We start from the raw sequence: 18000 nt of genomic DNA on the forward strand, positions 1-18000 counted from the left end.
TTTGTAAGGAAAACGATCCAAACCCTTGGTTTTTGTGATTGTCTTTTTCTATATCTTTTCCAGCTCCTAGATCTCCCTATTTCAGATGAGGTGATCAGAAGTAATGATTGAAATAGGTATCAGACAAGATAGCAAACACCTTTGCCACATTTGTCACAGAATAATTAAACTCTTGTGCATATCCCAGCTCCACTTTAAAACTAACCTTGGTCTTCAGCAGCCATTTTGAAGAGCCTGTTCTACAAACTTTGTTTGTTTGTTCCATAGGTGATGCACTGCTTCAGGAATGGAGGTTACGTCTGAACACAGGCGGAGCTCATGCCTACATACGGGAATATCACACAGCAGTTTTCTTTAAAGAATTTTTTTTTAAAAAAAAAAGATTTCAATGGCTGTTCAGATGTTTGTAATGTCCCCCCCCTTTCTTTCTTTTTAAATGAAATGTCCAATGGCCTAGGGGAGAATGTCTATTCAGTGTTGGGCTTGGGCTCATGTTTTAGGTGTTGAAGTAGAAAAAGGTGAATCAGCACTAGAGAGTATGTTTGTTAGTTAGCAGAGCTGGAGAAATCTCCATATTGTACATTTATCACTGGCCCAGTTCTCCAGAACAGCAGATGAGTTTGTAAAGTCTTATGCCTGGAGCTGAACCACTTTAAGAGCTGGGGGTGGGGAGTGAGGCACATGCTTGTGCACTCCCAGCACACACGATAGATTTCTTTATGCCAAGAACTGCAGAGAATTCTAACTTAGCTCTTTCTCTGATGTGCCATTTTTTATATACAAATATTTTGTTGTAGTAGTAGTCGTTGTTGGGTAGAAGAGCATTCAGTCACATAAGCTTCCACCTGCAGTCTCACTTATGTAGTACAGCTCAAAAATAGGTTTACCATTATTTCATCTGCTGTGGGAGAGATCTAGGCCACCAGCTAGATGATTTTATTCCCTTAGACCTCATTTTTCTATACTCTACAGTGATGTTTTCCTAGCCGTCCAGTACTGATTTCTACAATTTTTTATTGCTTTCTACTGTAGCCATAGATAGGTGCAGGCTGGGAAAATCTGCAGCTCCTCCTATCATGCTTTGGAAGGAAACTAGGTTGGGAACAGTAAGTAGAGCAGGAATGGGGGAACTTGGAGGCCTCCAAAAGTGGTTGGGACTCCATGTCCCATTAGCCTCAGGCAGTCAGGGATAATGGGAACTATAGTCCAAAATATCTGGACGGCCATCTAAAAGCTTCCTGCCTATCATTGTGGGGGGAATCTGAACAAATGACAACCTCCTCTTTATTGCTCCTCCAGCTGAGCTGTCCTTTCTTTGGGAGTGACAAGATACAACAGTGCCTTCTGGGAGAGTAGCAGGTTTTCCTCCCTTGAAACAACCTACAGGCCTCAGTCGTGTGTGCATAACCTCCAGTATTTGTCACACATTAAACAAAAATAGGTCTGCTTATTTCCTGGGACGTTAGAGTAACACAGTTGTGAGTGCTTGAAATAGCTATTTTTTCTCTTTATGCTAGACATACTACCAGTATTTTGAATTTTGCTCTTATGTAATAGAAAATGCAGTCAAGGCTTCCCTGTCATAAAGAAACCAGCTGAATGCAGCCTAGACGAAGGAGTGGAGGACAGATCTGTGGCTCTTACACTGGTGTTTTAAGCCAAAGCCTCAATATTACATGGGCCTTTATCCTGCCAGCCTTCCCTAAGTCATCACCCTTCAGATTTTGTTGCAGTCCAATTCCCATCCACCTCAGCCAGAATAGGCAATGGGGCAGGGAAGGTGGATTGTACCTCTAGCAACATTTGGAGGGCACCAGGTTGGGGAAAGGTGCTGCATGCCTTTATTAACACACTCATTGCTCCACCCGCAAAAGGGGTGGCTGCAGGCTAGATACACAGGTCCGAGATATCAGAGATCCCACTTGAGTTTCTCATCAGTTGTACATTGTGCATCCCTGAATCGTTGGCAGAGTTTTACATATCCGGACCACCATTCTGGGCTCTCTTCTCCCATCACACATGTGAATTCTATTTCTTTATTAAACGGGTCATCTTTGCTTGGTTTTTGAGTTCCAAAATCACTCGTTTGCCCTAAGTGGCTTGTGTGCTGCTATGACAACATGGCAGGGCTCCGTCTTTCAGCCTCAGCAGTGCTGTCAAGGATGTTTTTCCTTGGTCTGCAAAAATGCCTCTCGGCCAGCATTACATACCATCTTCGTCTGACACTGAAGGCAAGAGTCAGAGCCTGTCTTCCTTATTAGAAGACACAACTATGAAGCTGGTGGATTTATGAAAGCAACACCAGGAGGGCCACAGGTTCACCTCTCTTTTAGTGATGTGTTTGAGAGGAAGAGATTCTGCCTGACAGTGTCTGGGGACAAACCCATCAAAATAAGAAAATGAGAAGGAAGAGGACAACTGACACCCGGGAGTCCCAGTGCAGTCCTGGCTGACACTTTGGTGACTAAATGAAATGTGGATGCTATCCTACTTGCCAGTTCTGATTTAACTTTGTGTGCAGCATAAAGATGTAGAGCTAAAGGTATGCCTGAATTTCACACAATGATTCACAATATGAACTATGGCTTAGTGTGCAGGTTGCTAGAGAGAAGTTCACAGCAGCTGTGCTCCTCTCCTGGTACTCCTGCTGCTGCGAGCTAAGCCATGGTTTAGCTAGGAGTGTTTTTTGAACCCAAACTCACGGTTTGCCTCACTCCAGACCAGACCAAGCCAATCGGGTCCTGGGGAGGCGTGTGTGCCCTGCGCCCGGGGGCAGGGCCAGCCGCCTGTGGAGCAGGGTGAGCCGGGGCGGGGCGCTCTGCGGGGCCTCCGAGGAGTCTGCCTGCCTCCTCCCTCTCAGCTGTCCTACAGCTGGGGGGAGGCAGCAGGCAGACCGTTGAGGCAGTGCAGAGCCAAACCACTGCATCTCTCCCAGGAGTGACGCATGGCATGGGCACACTGCAGGCCCCGCAGTGAGTGCCGCTCTGCGTTTTATCACCCCCTTCAGTGGTGATACACAGGGTGACCAACCCCCACTGCACCCCCTTCCTCTGCCCCTGCTCCAGACACACCATGAGCCCAAGTTTGGATGCAATGCTAAACCAAGCCATGCTGCTCATGACGGCAGCAGGGGGACCTGAGCTGGAGGGCAACTATTGAAATTTCCAGAAACACTAATGTGTGCATGCATTTGTGCTAAACTGTGGTTTGGTTTAGCACTATGTGTGAACTAGCTCAGAGACTCACGGCCAACCATAGCTTTCCATTTACACCGGAATGCAACTCATTTTCTTACCTGTGTGACAAGTAATTGCACACACAGATTTGCTTAAAACATGGTAGGGATAGTCCATGGGAGAAATTGCTAATGGGCCGACCTCACTGACCCTGCGGATCAATAAAAGTGGCAGCCACATCCCCACTCCAAATGGAAAGCAGCGAAGGTGGGTTGAGAGTCTATATTGGCCAAGGAGCTGAGCAGGAAGGATCCAGAAGGAGGTTGAGTCTCCCTTTCAGGACTGGGAATTTCCACCAACTGACACTCAGTTTGCATGCAATGGCTCTGGGGCCCCATTAATAAGCTTATCAAGTCTCTGGGTCATTCCCCATAACCACCATCACACCTCCTGCTGACTCTCACTGCATACATATAACACAGTGACCCTGACAATTGTCACCGGCTACTGGGGGGGGGGGCTTGTTTCAGCAGCTGTTTCCCATCACATAACCGTTTCATTCTACAGGGGCTGTTTTGCAAGAACCTCCCCACCGCCAATCATCATCCCCTCTTTATCAAGCCTTGACAAGCCTTGACACTGCCTTTTGCCAGCCGAGATGCTTGAAGAATTTGATCTTTTCACATTGTGATACAGGCTCACTTGATCTACAGCTCCTGGACAAAAATTCAGATTGGAATGCAATTGTGGTGCTGTACTTCTTGGCTCAGAAAAAGCATCGAGATCGGCTTTAAAACCCGTCTTTTGAGATTAAATGCATTTGGAAATGCGTATTTTGAGAAACTACTTTAGGGAATGGCACTTAGTGGTAGAGCAACCCCCTGGGGGAGAGAGCCCTGCCTCAAGTCCTGGAGAGACACGGTCAGGCAGCTTCCAAGGCTCCTAAAACTGCTTACTGAAATGCAACTCTGGGGGCATTTTTAAATAAAGAAACCAGATTTATGGGGAAATGGGGTTCAATGGACAATCGGTGATCACATGAGAAAAGGACACAAGTCAGAAACAAGCTGCGGCATCCATCCCTGCTTGCAAGGTGCTTATTGTGGTATTTCTGATGGACAGAAACCAGGAGAACCAGCCATTTGTGTCTCTTCCCCTTCCCTTTTATTTGCTGTTGTTGATCATCACTTTCCTTTTATTCTTTTATTAAGTTTCTTTTACATGCGCATAATTTGGAATTCTGCATTGTATGGAGCTGTTATAATATAAGAATCGGAGTTCAAGAAACAAAACCAAAAAGAAAGAAGAGTTACTGCATGGTAGAAAAATTATGTCCGAGGTACAGACACATACAGAGTTCCACGGACCAAATGTGTTGACAAAGAGGATATTTACAAAGTTCTGGGGCTGGGAGTTGGAGGACAAAGAGGCTGGAGATGGGAGCTGCAAGTTTCTTCTAGGCTGGACACTCTGGAAGAAACTGCAGAGTTGGGGTAAAGGTAGCTCCAGCCCTTGACATTCCTTATTCAGCCTCATTAAGTCTCAGGGGAAGAATTCAAAGCACCGGACAGGAAGTCATAGCTGAAGAAGCCCCAAAGAGCAAATTCTCAACCAGGTCCCCATTCCAAGTGCTTACAGCTAGGGAGGAAGTGAGTCCCAAAGCACACAAGTCGTATGATGAGAGATTTCAGGCTAGGACAGACATTGGTTGTGAAGGAATGGAGGGGGCATCCTGTCCTGCCACAAACATGGGAGATTTTTCACTTCTTGCACACCTTCAGCAGCTTCAAAATGGGTTCTTGGCCAGAGACCCCCAACTCACCTGACTACAGTCTCTGGAGATTGTATCCAGTGCTAGCCCTATTCAGAGCAGAGCCAATGAAACTGATGAACTTAAGTTAGTCTACTCTGAGGGGGACTAGCACTGAATGCAACCCTCTCTCTCCTTCTGCCTGAAAGCTTATTCATGTCATTATGCCTAGCCACATTGCCCCAGAATACACTGAGGTATTCTTAAAATAAGTCAGAACGGTCCGCCTTTTCCTTTGTTCTTGGAGCCCCTGTACCAATCAGCCCAGTGTGTGGATGCAGGTCTATGTTTCATGCATTTACTTGGTGCTCAGGACCCTGTAGCTAAAAAACCATACAAAGTGGTTGAAATGCTTTCGTGTGTGTGTGTGTGTGTGTGTGTGTGTGTGTGTGTGTGTGATACACACAGATTGAGAGACAATTGAGCGTATTGGGAAGAAGTCATGTTGAAACTCCTTTCCTTGACATGCTACCTTTCCACAGACAGGGATTTTGAGCCAGGGAGCATTTAATCTGCCAATCCTTCAGCGGGCATTCTACAGTGGCACAGCCCTCATGAGACTGAACCATATGCTTTAATATATGAATGTAAAGATTGGCCTAAGGCATAATTTCTCCAAGTCACTTGCTGCCATAATTTAGAGTCAAGTCGCATGGTAATATTGAGAACATGGATTGTCAAGTGCTGAAGCATCATGTGGTTGCTTCACCATGCATTCAATTTGTCTCTCAACCCGATTTCACCATGTCATTCAACTTCTTGCTGACGACCTCTATTTCCAATACTATACTTCCTTATGCTATAGATCAGAGTGTGAGGAACCTCTGGCCTGCCAGTCTTGCTGAACATCAGCTCCCATTTCCCTGGCCCTTGGCTACGCTTGCCAAGGTTGATGGGAGGTGTGGTTCAGCAACATCTGGAGGGCCACAGGTCCCCTATATCTGCTGCAGATGAACATATCCACAGTAACATAAGGGTAAAGGTAAAGGGACCCCGACCATTAGGTCCAGTCACGGATGACTCTGGGGTTGTGGCGCTCATTTTGCTTTACTGGCCAAGGGAGCCGGCGTACAGCTTCCAGGTCATGTGGCCAGCATGACTTAGCCACTTCTGGCGAATCAGAGCAGCACACGGAAATGCCATTTACCTTCCCGCCGGAGCGGTACCTATTTATCTACTTGCACTCTAACGTGCTTTCAAACTGCTAGGTTGCCAGGAAGCGTACATAAGGGTACTACTGTGTTATATCAGCTTCTAGGGGCAGCATTTGGGTTGACATTCCATGAAGGAAGACATCTCCAGGCTGGGAACTGGCCAGTTCAACCCTTTAACTCAACAGATGACCCCAAATCTCATGGGAACTCACAAGAGATGCTCCATGTATGTGTTCTGCGATGCATCTCAGCCTCAAGCTACATTCCAATGAGGATCCAAAACCCTGATTCTCTTTTGGCTCACTTCTTGAAAGAGAGAGAGAGGATGAATGCTGAGGTTCAAGCTTACCTAGAAAGCTTACCTGGAAGACATACCTTCTGGAAGATATGTGGGGGTGTCTGTAGCCAGAACTCAGCAAAGCCCTAGCATTAAAAATGGATTCTGGCTCATGTTAAACCCTGGTCCTGATCTGCAAAACCCTTTGCTCTCCTCTCTTCACATTCATACAAGCCTGCCTCACATCTCCATTGCACACAGCAATATGATTGCATCAATCAAAAAGGGAAACAGGGTCCTTAACTAAAGACCATCCAAGCCCATGAACTGGCTTTTGAGATCCCACGAATGCACAGATCAATGCATCAGTCCATAGAAGATGCACCACTAGGACATCCTGTGAGCTATCTATGCCCAGAACCCAGTAGCTGCAGAATAACCAGCAGGCATAAGGTCCATCCAACTTCCATACTGCATATCCCCTATAGGCAGACAGAATGGATTCAGTCTATGGATAGGATGAGGAACTGCAATTCAACTCTTCCTCTTCACGCCCCCCCAACCCATGTGACCAAGTAGCTGCCAGAAAAATGGGTGCCTGCGACTCTCCAACAGATGCCTAAATCTCATCTCACAAGTGGAACCGCAGTTGACGGCAGTGGCATCCACTTAGGGCTTGGGTTGGGTGGAGCTATTCCACTGTGCAATATAACTATTGCTCCAGAGATGTGAGATTCGATACACAGCAGATCTGAGCCAATCTAATGTTTTAACGAGTTGAGAGAGGCTGGCTGATCTGGCTTCATAATAATGGGAGGCTGAGTATAGGGCATACACATTTTGATACAAGGGACTAGGCTTGTGAGAGATGTCGGCAAACTGCCCCAGGAGGAGAACTGCAGGTGGAACCTCATACATGGGGGGGGGGGGGACTCTTAGAGATGCCATTAATTTAGTCCACCCCTGAGGCCAGCTAGGAGCCATACTGATCATGCAGGGGTGCAATTCTCCCTCCATTGCCTTGACACTCGCCTCCAAAGTGCAATTTCAGCCAATACAGTAAAAAAATGTGGCAGCGGTCTCGGCAGTCACTTCGCTGGATTGGCAGTGAGAAGCCTTATCCGGCCCGTTTGGCACAGCAGGGAGGGGGAGGGTGGCTGTAAGTGTAAGCCCTCAGTGTTGCCGAGGCCATTTGCTCATTCATTGGTGCTTGGGGGATGGGATAGACAAAAATCCCATGACTGCAATCATGGAGCAGGAATTCTAACAGTTACATGGGGGGGGGTATGTGTCTCTCTCATTCTCTGCAACTCAGGGATGGGGCAGGCAGTGGGTGCTGTGTGATGTTGACATTGTTGACTCATTAACAGTTGCATTTATCATTATTAATATTATTACTAGTAGTATTGATGGTCACATTCATGTCACACCCTTCTCGAGCCTGGGGAGGCTCCCTCCCTGTGCGAATGGTGCTTTGTCGATGGTATTGAAGACTTTGGAGTAAATTGCGTCGGAGACCTGCCAGGAAAAACAGAAACAGCCTCAAGAGTCAGAGTCAGGAGCGTGTCCATGGTCTGGATAGGAAGGAAGCCATTCATACCTTCCACCAGAGTTAAATCATGAAAATAATTCTGATTGGGAAATAACAAAATTAACAATAACCTTTGAAAATAAGAGCAAGAAAGCAACAGCAATACTTTGAGTTTGAATAGAGCAGGGCAGATCCTCATATTTTGTTGGGCTACAACTCCCATCATTCCAGATCATTGGTTAAAGGTGGCTGGGGATGGTGGGAGTTGTAGTCCCATAGTATCTGGGGGGCCCAGAGTTGAAGAACCCTGCATTAGAGTGGGGCTGAGGAAACTGCCCCCCCCAGATGTTGCAGGATTACAACTCGCATCATCTAGGACTATTGGCCTTGCTAGCCAGGGCTGAGTCCAACAAATGTATGAAGGGCCGCACGTTCTCCAGCCTTGCTCTCAGGTAATAAGCCTGCATCTGGACTATACCACTAAGCTGCAAAAATCTGGGGCACAATTATTGCTTATTAAAAACTAGCTAGGTGGGGTGTTCTTTCACACACCTGAATGTTCTGCCACTAAAAACAAACAAACACCCTCTGCACAGAAAACTGCTATGTCAAGAAGAAGGCGGCAGCTTCCTTGATGCAGGGCTGTTTCTTCTTCCCTGCCCCTCTGGCTTGGATTATTGAAATTCGGGGACAGTGGCAAACCTGCATTTTGGGGACTGTCATGGGGCCCCTTCACAACCAGCAACGAGATCTGGGTAACTACTCTTCTCTTCTTCACTGGGGTTGTTCCATGGCAGATCACCACACCTTTACAACATCTGTGCTACTAACTCTCAAACTTTGGGATTGTTGAAATGAACACAACAAAAAAATTAATCAATTTAAGCTGTGCAACTCCATTTGGGTCTACTAGACCCCCCACCCAAAAAATTAGGCAATGTGGACTAATCACTTTTGGGGTCCCTCTGGGATTCGGGGCCCTGATGCTTAAGGTTCATTAAATCCACCCCTGTTCTGGGACAAGCAAGTCATCAATGCAGGGGTGTTGTTAGGGGGTAGCCCAGGGGCCCCAGACCCCAGTTCTTTTGTACTGGCCCTAGACTCCCTATCTCTTTCCCCTCCCCACTTTTTAATCTTAGCCTTTTTATTATTTAAAAAATACAAACTTGGCTTACAGTCCTGCTGAGTGTGATGCAAAACACCAGTGAGATTCCAACCCCCTCAATCTTAAATTTATTTGCATCTGTGCATATAAATCAGGAAATACAAATATGATGGGGATTTGCGTCACAAGCTTGGTCTCCCAGCTCTCTTAGAATTCCTAGAAGCCCCCCTGTATCAGCAGGCAAGCAAGCACTCACCTTGCTCCCTCACGGACTGTGCTATTCCACGTTGCCGTTCTGATTGTGCTGGTTTCCAGGCGTGCGCGCCTCCTCCTCGCAGGGTGAGAGCTCGTCAATGGATGTCTGGTTTGTAATTCCTAAGGAGGGGGAAAGGCATCAGCATCAGGGGGTTGGGGGTACAGGTGCCAAGATCAAGAGACCCAGCAGAAGGTCGGGAAGAGGGAGGGTGCAGGTAAGGTGAGACGAGGGGGCCTTAGGAAGATGTAGGCCCTGAAAAAGGAGAGGGAACAGGAAACCTGTGAACCCCCTACAGACTTTGGACTCCAAATCCCACTGGCCCCAGCCAGCATTGCCAGTACTCAGGGATGAGTACCTACTGTATATCCAGAGGGCCAAAGGTTCCCTGTCAATGGTCCAAAAGAAGGGAGGGAAATGCCATAAAGAACTTGGGTCGCATCCACTCTATGCATTTAAAGCACTCTTCTACCACTTTAACAGTCTTGGCTTTCCCCAAAGAAACCTGGGAAATGTAGCGTGTTAAGAATGTTGAGAGTTGTTACACAGACCCCACACAGAGCTAGAATTCTCAGGATTCTTTGGAGGAGGCCATGACTATTAAAGTGGTAGAAAAGTGCTTTAAATGTACCATCCAGTACCAATTGATGTGTGAATACCAGAACAAGCATACATTGCTCAAGAACTGGATAAACTGAGATTAGGAAATGCTAGTGTTAGGTTTGTTTACTTTTTTAAAGAAAATAATCTATCGGTCACGTTGATGGATTTACATATTAACTTTTCTATTTATTCTTGCTTATAAGCTGCTCTTATTGTCCTTACCGTAGAAGAGCGGGACATGAATACAACACGGCAATAGCATTAGGAGAGGCATGGCAAGAGCAGGGCCTTTTATGTGGTGGCTCCCTCTTTTTATTTTATTTGAATTTTATTTATTAATACTTATTCAAAGATATACAGAAAAACATACCCAGTAGAAAATATTTTTTTTTATAATATACTGAGATAAAACAACTACTTGATCTAAAAAAGAGCAAAGTCAGAAGGGAGAAAATACAAGAAAAGGAGAAATCTAAAGAAGGGTAAAGCAGCTAGAGAGGCATTAGGGAAGATGCAAATGGGAATTAAGAGAAAGAATGATTACATCAATGGCAATCAGATTGTGTTCAAGGGCTGGTTCTTAATGGGCTTTTTGTTACAAGGTCAGGAAGTGGATGTTTGGGGTGAATTTACATATTACATGCGCATGCATGTCATGGAGCCCACAATTTTTTATTTTTTATTAACAGTTTGGGGAAGGGGCAGTATTGACCACAGCTCCCTTACAAACTTGACCAGGAAAATTGATCCAACACAACTAAATCTGTCCCCTACTCACAAAGAAAGACATCCCTCTGCCCCACTGTCAAGCCATACCACTGGCAGCTCGCTCCTTCCACTTCTGCTTGTTCTCTTGGATGTACTTTGTCCAGGTGGAGCGGAAGCTGTTGATGTCAGCATTGATTTCTCCCAGTTCAGCATGCTCCTCGACAGAGGGCTGGCGCCAGTGGGAACTGCAAGAAGTGAGATACACCATCAGAGGAAGCTTGCAAATCCCCAGAGTCAAGGACCGTAAAGGGCTGTTCCTGCCACGCAGCGCCCGGCCAGAGACAGTCATGCTGGCTGGACTGCTGCCTGGTGTCCCTCTAGGGACAAACTCAGGGCCCCTGGAAGCACTTCCTTGATTTTGGCCATGCTTCCACTTTATACTCCCTCACTTAGCCTTGATCTCTGTGTAGCAAATCAACTGCTCTAAGTCTCCCCGCCCCCAACTCCTATTTTGTATTGTACATTTTAAGTCAGGGATGGGGAAACCTGGGGTGCTTCAGATGTTGCTGGACCAGACCACCCATCCCCTCTGGCTACTTGCCAGGCTGGCTGGAATGGATGAGAGCTGGAAGACCACAAGTTCCCCACCCCTGTTCCGTTTTCAAACTGGAAGGGAGGAGGTATTCTTTTTTAAAAAATAAAATAAAAAATAGTAATACTCACAAATAAAAATCAAATCAAATTAAAGACTCTCCTCTGAACTTGCCCAGCTTTGGGAGTGACAACCAAGACAGGAAGAGGAGCGGGGGTGGGGGGTGGGGGGCGGAAGGATCCATGTTTCTCCCTTGGGCATCCCCAAGCCAGGTGCACAAAGAACAGCCTGCATGGTGAGCCAGGCCAAGGCAATTTCCAGCTACAAAGGGGCCCGTTTATGTGAAGCCCGACATTGCCGCTGGCTGTGCTGCTTGGCGCTTGCCTCACGGGAGTTTGGGGACGCACAAGCTCTGTCAGAGCTGGCACCTTGAAAGGTTCCGATTGATCTCACAGGCTGACACAGGCTCCCTTTGGTCCTCGCTGCCTTCCCCTGACAAGCAGGCGAGAGGCAGTCAAGAGGGGAAGCACTCCACAGCCCCCCAAAACTCACAGGGAGGGATGGGAAATGAAAAAAGCCCCTATTATTCTTCAAAAGAAAGAAGGCTGGCTGACTCTCCCACAGCAAACATGCTTCAGAGAGCCAGGGTGGGGTAGTGGTTAAGAGAGGTAGACTCGTAATCTAGTGAACCGGGTTCGCTTCCCCGCTCCTCCACCTGCAGCTGCTCTTGGGCCAGTCACACTTCTCTGAAGTCTCTCAGCCCCACTCACCTCACAGAGTGTTTGTTGTGGGGGAGGAAGGGAAAGGAGATTGTTAGCCGCTTTGAGACTCCTTCCGGTAGTGATAAAGTGGGATATCAAATCCAAACTCGTCTTTTTCTTCAAAAGCTGAACTTCCCCTCCAGGGCCGGCCCTCCCATAAGGCAATGAGGCAGCCACCTCAGGTGGCAGTTGCTGAGGGGTTAGGCATGCTGTGTGTGCCACATGGCACCCCCCCAGCTGCTGTGGAGGTCACTTTCCTACTGACAGTGTTGAAGTAAGACTCAGCCGCTATTCCTTATACATGGAAGGGGGCAGGGGGGCACCATCTTGGCCTTCACCTCGGACTTGGACCAGCCCTGTTTCCCCCAAATCCCCAGCACTGGGACAAGCAGGCTCAATGTGGGAAACTGGTCCCTGGCAAGATGCATTGTCCCTGCCTCCCCATCCACATCCGCAATGGCTGGGCCAACCAGCATCCTGGGAGAGTCTAGAGCTCAGGTACCAAGTCCAAAGCCTGGCAGCTCCAGTTAAAGGAGAATTAGTCTGCCAAAGACGGGAAGTGCCCACAGCACTTGGCCACAGCAGCCAAGAGGAAAAATTGTGGGCTTGATGTAACCTAGCATAAAGCATCTTGCTCTGTTCCTATTGTATTATTTTCCTGCATAGGAGTGAATGAAAAGCATGCATTTACTGGAAAAATAAAAGGGTATATCCAGGGGCACTATTGGTGGAGCGGGGTATTAAACTCCACACCCTCCTTTCCTCAATGAGAAACAGGCCTGCTCACATCTGCATTGCCCCTAAACTCTGTGCAGACTCCCCCAACATGCATACCCTCCAGGCCAGGGCTGGTTGAACTGCAGTGCTGATCATCCCTGAACATTGGCTGTGTTGGCAGGGGCTGATGGGAGTTGTAGTCCACATTGACCGCCCCTGCTCCTGATGTTATTAGACCACAACTCTCATCATCCCAGACCATTGCCCATAATGGCTGAGCCTGACGGGACTTAATTCTAAAATATCTGGAGGGCATCAGCTTGCAGAAGGCTGAACTAACAGCATAACAGAATACAGTGGAACCTCGGTTCTCAAACGTCTCCGTTGACAAACAATTCGGAACCTGAACATCAAAAATCCAGAAGTAATTGCTTCCATTTTCAAATGGCTTCCAAGGCGTGTTTCTCCATTTTGTCAATGGATTTTGCTGACTGCCCTTTGATCTTCAGTTTTCTAACGTTTCGGAAGTCGAACAGTCTTCCGGAATGGATTACGTTTGAAAACCGAGGTTCCACTGTATCAGGAAACTGGCTTGTCCTTATGATTGGAGGACTGCAGGTATGCTACCCAGGGGTGCTATCCCAAGTAGGGGTGATGTAGTCCATGGTATGGAGAGTACCATTGGGTAACACGAATGGGCTTCACTCAAGTACACCAGTGGAGTAAGGACCAACCCAGCTCTCTTGTCCCTGGTGAGCTCAGCCACTGAGAATCAAGCCACCTACCATTGCCCTATCATCACCCTGGGTTATTTTTTATTGGTCACATTAGCATGTGACAGAATGTTGGGAACTTGTGGCACAGCGCATGACACTGAAGAAGCCGGTCTCTCTCCCTTTGGAACTGGTTCTGGCTGCTTCTCCATGCCCGTGCTCCTCTCCTCCCCAGCCCTCCCTGTGTACAAACCTGCTCTGCTGGCTGGAGGATTTGTTCTTGGAGCCCTCCTCCACCAGGGGGATGACCATCTTCTCAGCCACGTCCGTCAGAACTTGGAAAGTGGGCTCCACGATGAAATCAATGAAGCCTGTGGAAAGGAAGAGGCCTTAACAACAGGGCTGTGGACTCCTCCGCTCAACCAGGCACCGTGGTGCACCACAGAGACGGATGATATCTAGTGGGCAAGAATGACAGCAGGTGGCAGATGGAGCAGGACTGGTGGTGAGCCCCACTAGGGAAGGAAATGCTGGTCGTGGGGGCCTCACCAAAGAATACAGCCTGGTATTGTACAACTCACCAATCTGGGACTGAGCCACCAGTGTGGATGTACGGTCACACAAAGGGGAGAAAGGCAAACCAAGCTCAGCCTCTTTGTCACCCTAGAGAAAGCAAAAGCAGCATCAGAACCAACCCCTAAGAGCAAGACATCTGAGCCAAGCAGACTGATCCCGGGGTAGCAAGCATGGCTACTATTGTGCTGTGAAGCACAGACTATCACTCTTCGGGGGAAATGCTGCAATTGCTGTGAAATCCTGAGAATCTTTGGTTTGGTTTGGTGTGTTTAAAACCAAACATACATGTACCTATGGTTACAGACTGGCAGCATAGGGAGGAGAAATGAAAACAAACAGGCCACCTGAGAAGATACATTGCCTGGAGATCATAAATCTATGGCTTGCAACAGTCAGGGGGATTATGGTTCTTCCTTCAACACAGCTCTTAGCCTCTGCTCAGGAATCCTAGCCCTTCTACCTCTGTATATTACAGCAACTTTCTCACAGGGATGCCTCCTACAAAATATTTACACTTCCAATTCAAAACTAGATCCCACTTTCAAAACTGCACTCAATACTGAAAGGAACACACAAGCATATTTTCATGGATTTGCTTTTCAGCATACTCACAGTGGAAGGATGGTGGGGGAGATTCCTTTCTTACTTGCAAATAATTTGAAGGCAAGAATGTAAAATTACATGCATGTACCCCTTACTATGCTATGTCTTGTGTGTCTGTTTTGTAGTGGAGTCACCTGTACGCAAGCATAATAATCCCAGAGGAAACAGGCCTCTGGGTCACAGAGGTCACAGGATATACCTGTCGGAAGAATTCTTCCATGAGGGCCTTGGTCCATCGGGAGTGCACCGTCCACTGTTTGGTGGGGTGGCTGATGTCGGCTGCATGCAGCAACAAGGAGAGTGCTTTTGACTTGTCAATTCTGGAAAAGCATTATCATGGAAATAATGAGGATAGAGTAGGATCTTACCTCTGGCATACCCCACCTTCACTCTACAGGGTAAGGCTGCTTTAGTAGGCAGCCACAAACCCACTTGCCAACTCACCACAGACAAGTGATCATAGCCCTCTGGCCAAGCAGGTCACATAGCACCACACAGATCCCTATTGTGAAAATCTTATTTCCACTGCGGTTTTCAAGCAGCTGGGGAACTTGGGGAAAAGTTCTGCTGTTTCTCATTTTTCTCCTGCCCTTTGTGCATGTCAGAAATGGTAACCAAACATAATGGCTGACTGGTAAGCCAAGTCTATATTTATGGGCCTCTGTGCTCCAGTACAACCAGAACTCCTGAAAATAAGTCATGACATTATAGATAAGTTGGTGGTTCAATTAGTAGAGAATGAGACTCTTAATCTCAGAGTCATGGGTTCGAGCCCCATATTGGGCAAAATATTCCTGCATTGCTGGACGTTGGAACCTCAGTTCTACGAGTCCATGACTCAAAACATAATGGGCTAAATAAATTGCTTCTCCTCCACCTCTCTCACACCGGTTCTGTGCTGCTGCTCTTCTGTCTTTGTCTATTCTTGGAAAAACAGAGTCCTTCTGCTGGTACCATTCCCACAAAACCTGCTCCTTTTGAAAAGCCCCAAGACTCCTTTTTCTTTCCATAACTCCTTTAGTGAAATGCCACTAATAGAGGACAGGTTCCCCAGCTAACTAGAGCTAGGCTAAAATAAGCCCCTCTCCCTTTGGGCTTCAGACCTTGCTTCAAAGCATTGCCCTTGCTCTGAATTGTTACATCAGCACATGGCCAGCTCTGGTTGTCTAGCCAGATTTGTGATGTCATCACATTCACTGGAACACTGCTAGCTGGACATCCCCGGCCTTACCAAGTCACTGTTACTCTGCAAGGCTGGAAAAAATTAGGACTCAGGTCCTACTGTCCCTGTCACCCCTCCCTTGGGCACCTCCACCCATGCCATATGGTCAGTGCCCCTGCCTCCCCCGCAGTCCCCTTCTTCTGCCACTTACCGCTCAAGCTGCTGCAGGGAGGTTTTCATGGACTTGACTTGCTGGAAGTGACAGGACATGTCTGTAGCCAGAACCATTTCAATCACAAGTGACCGGAGTTCCCTGCACCAGACAAAACAGAAGGAAAGAGATATTCACACAGACTTTTCCTGTGTGTTTCATAAAATCATAGAGTTGGAAGGGGCCTTGTAGGCTGTATAGTTCATTATTCTTGTCTCCCCAGATGTTGGACTACAACTCCTCTCATCCACAGACAGCTAAATCAGCTGTGGACGATGGGAGTTGTAGTGGTAACAACATCTTGGGACTCAAGGTTGAAGAATGCAAGAACACTGGTCTAGTCTAATGCCCTGCACAATGCAGGAAATCCAGAGCAAGAGCATCCCCAACAGAAAGCTGTCCAAATCCTCTGCTTCAAGCCCACCACCCTCTGGGTAACTGGTTCCATTATTGAACTGCTCTTACCATCAAGAGGTTTCTCATGGTGCACGAGCAAAAATCTACCACCTAAACATTCGGAAGATTCCACCTAAACATTAGGAAGAACTTCCTGACAGTAAGAGCTGTTCGACAGTGGAATTTGCTGCCAAGGAGTGTGGTGGAGTCTCCTTCTTTGGAGGTCTTTAAGCAGAGGCTTGACAACCATATGTCAGGAGTGCTCTGATGGTGTTTCCTGCTTGGCAGGGGGTTGGACTCGATGGCCCTTGTGGTCTCTTCCAACTCTATGATTCTATGATTCTACCCTCCTGTAACTCGAACCCATTGGATCTAGCTCTGCCCTTGGGGCAGAAGGGCACATGTATTTTCTGTGTGACAGCTCTACCACCTGTACCATTATCTCCTCTTCTTCTTTAGTTTAACTATGGAACTTGCCCTCACAGGAGGCCACGATGGCCACCAACCTGGATGGCTTTAAAAGAGGATTAGACACATTCCTGAGGTACGAGACTATCAACGGGGCTATATTCTACCTCCCCTGCCAGAGACAGTATATCTCTGAATATCAGTTGCTGTGAAGGTGTGCCGAGTGCTGTTGTGCTGATGCTCAGCTTGCAGGCTTCCCACGGGCACCTGGGCGGCCACAGTGAGAACAGGATGCTGGACTGGATGGGCTCCTGGTTTGATCCAGCAGGCTCATCACAGGTCCTTACACCCAGTAGAGCCCTGACATTTGGTGAGAAAAGAAAGGATCTATCCATTTGGTCATCTTGAATGGCCAGATTTGAGTAGATGATCTTTGATTCTGTTCCAAGATGTGTGTCAGGTAATAACACTGCTGCGATGTGCTTTCTAAATGACCTCTAATATTGGTGGTTATATCTTTTGCCCTGCATCCCAGGAGTCAGGAGAAGCTCAAATGGCATTGAGTCACATAAATGCCTGTCTTCTGGTGGATATGTTCCCAAATATAATACATCTTCTCATTTACTCTTGCCTCCAGGAAGCCTTTGCAATGTTAAGCCTCCCAGCCTCCCAGCAAGGCCTTATTAACTATAACACATTTATCAGGGTCTGTCAAACTCTATCCAATTTCATTCTTTTTCTGAAGATGAACAGATTCAATAGGTAATCATCATTGCAATTGTTTAGTCCTGTGCAGCTGCGTTTGAAGGAGAATTCTGTAAAACTCAAAAGCTTACTCCCACTATTTCTTAGGACTGGACAAAAGATATAATCACACTTCTTCCATGTATAGGTACATCCAGACCATCGTTACAAAGCATCTGGCTACCCAGCATGCATAAGGGTGTCCTGTAAGTTCCAGGAGGAAGCCAATCATGATGGGTCCCCATCAGAAGTGTATGAAAGGGGGGCAGCTGTGTAGTTGGGTCTTTCCTATACCCCTCTTTTTGCTCCAAGTGGTGTGATCCATGGAAGTACCGTATAAAGCAACTGCACAATCTGCAAATAGGGAATTCTCACAGAAAGTGAAAGGGGTGAGGACAGGCCTGCAGGAAAACCAAGTGATGTATCATGAAAGGTGAGCTGCCTATAGACCCTGTCAAGTTGACCTACAGAAATAACCCATGGGTTGCTTTTGAGTCTGG

General features: G+C 47.2%; 2 protein-coding genes across 8 annotated transcripts in view; one reads left to right on the forward strand and one right to left on the reverse strand.

Moving 5' to 3' along the window:
- The window catches only part of PPP1R1A (protein phosphatase 1 regulatory inhibitor subunit 1A), a 74907-nt gene extending 72845 nt beyond the window's left edge, over positions 1–2062 (forward strand). For both annotated transcript variants that reach the window (XM_081851885.1, XM_081851886.1), the window contains exon 7: positions 268–2062. In XM_081851885.1, the coding sequence (XP_081708011.1) occupies positions 268–271 (4 nt within the window). In that variant the 3' untranslated portion in view covers positions 272–2062. The remainder of the gene's footprint in view (positions 1–267) is intronic.
- The window catches only part of PDE1B (phosphodiesterase 1B), a 144168-nt gene continuing 126589 nt past the window's right edge, over positions 422–18000 (reverse strand). For all 6 annotated transcript variants that reach the window (XM_081851749.1, XM_081851746.1, XM_081851745.1 and 3 more), the window contains 7 exons: positions 15953–16054; positions 14779–14899; positions 13982–14063; positions 13654–13771; positions 10726–10862; positions 9310–9428; positions 422–7935 (listed from right to left, as the gene is read on the reverse strand). In XM_081851749.1, coding sequence (XP_081707875.1) covers positions 9331–9428; positions 10726–10862; positions 13654–13771; positions 13982–14063; positions 14779–14899; positions 15953–16054 — 658 coding nt within the window. In that variant the 3' untranslated portion in view covers positions 422–7935; positions 9310–9330. The remainder of the gene's footprint in view (positions 7936–9309; positions 9429–10725; positions 10863–13653; positions 13772–13981; positions 14064–14778; positions 14900–15952; positions 16055–18000) is intronic.

Source organism: Podarcis erhardii, assembly GCF_964252035.2.
Source record: "Podarcis erhardii genome assembly, chromosome: 2".
Lineage (NCBI taxonomy): Eukaryota > Metazoa > Chordata > Lepidosauria > Squamata > Lacertidae > Podarcis > Podarcis erhardii.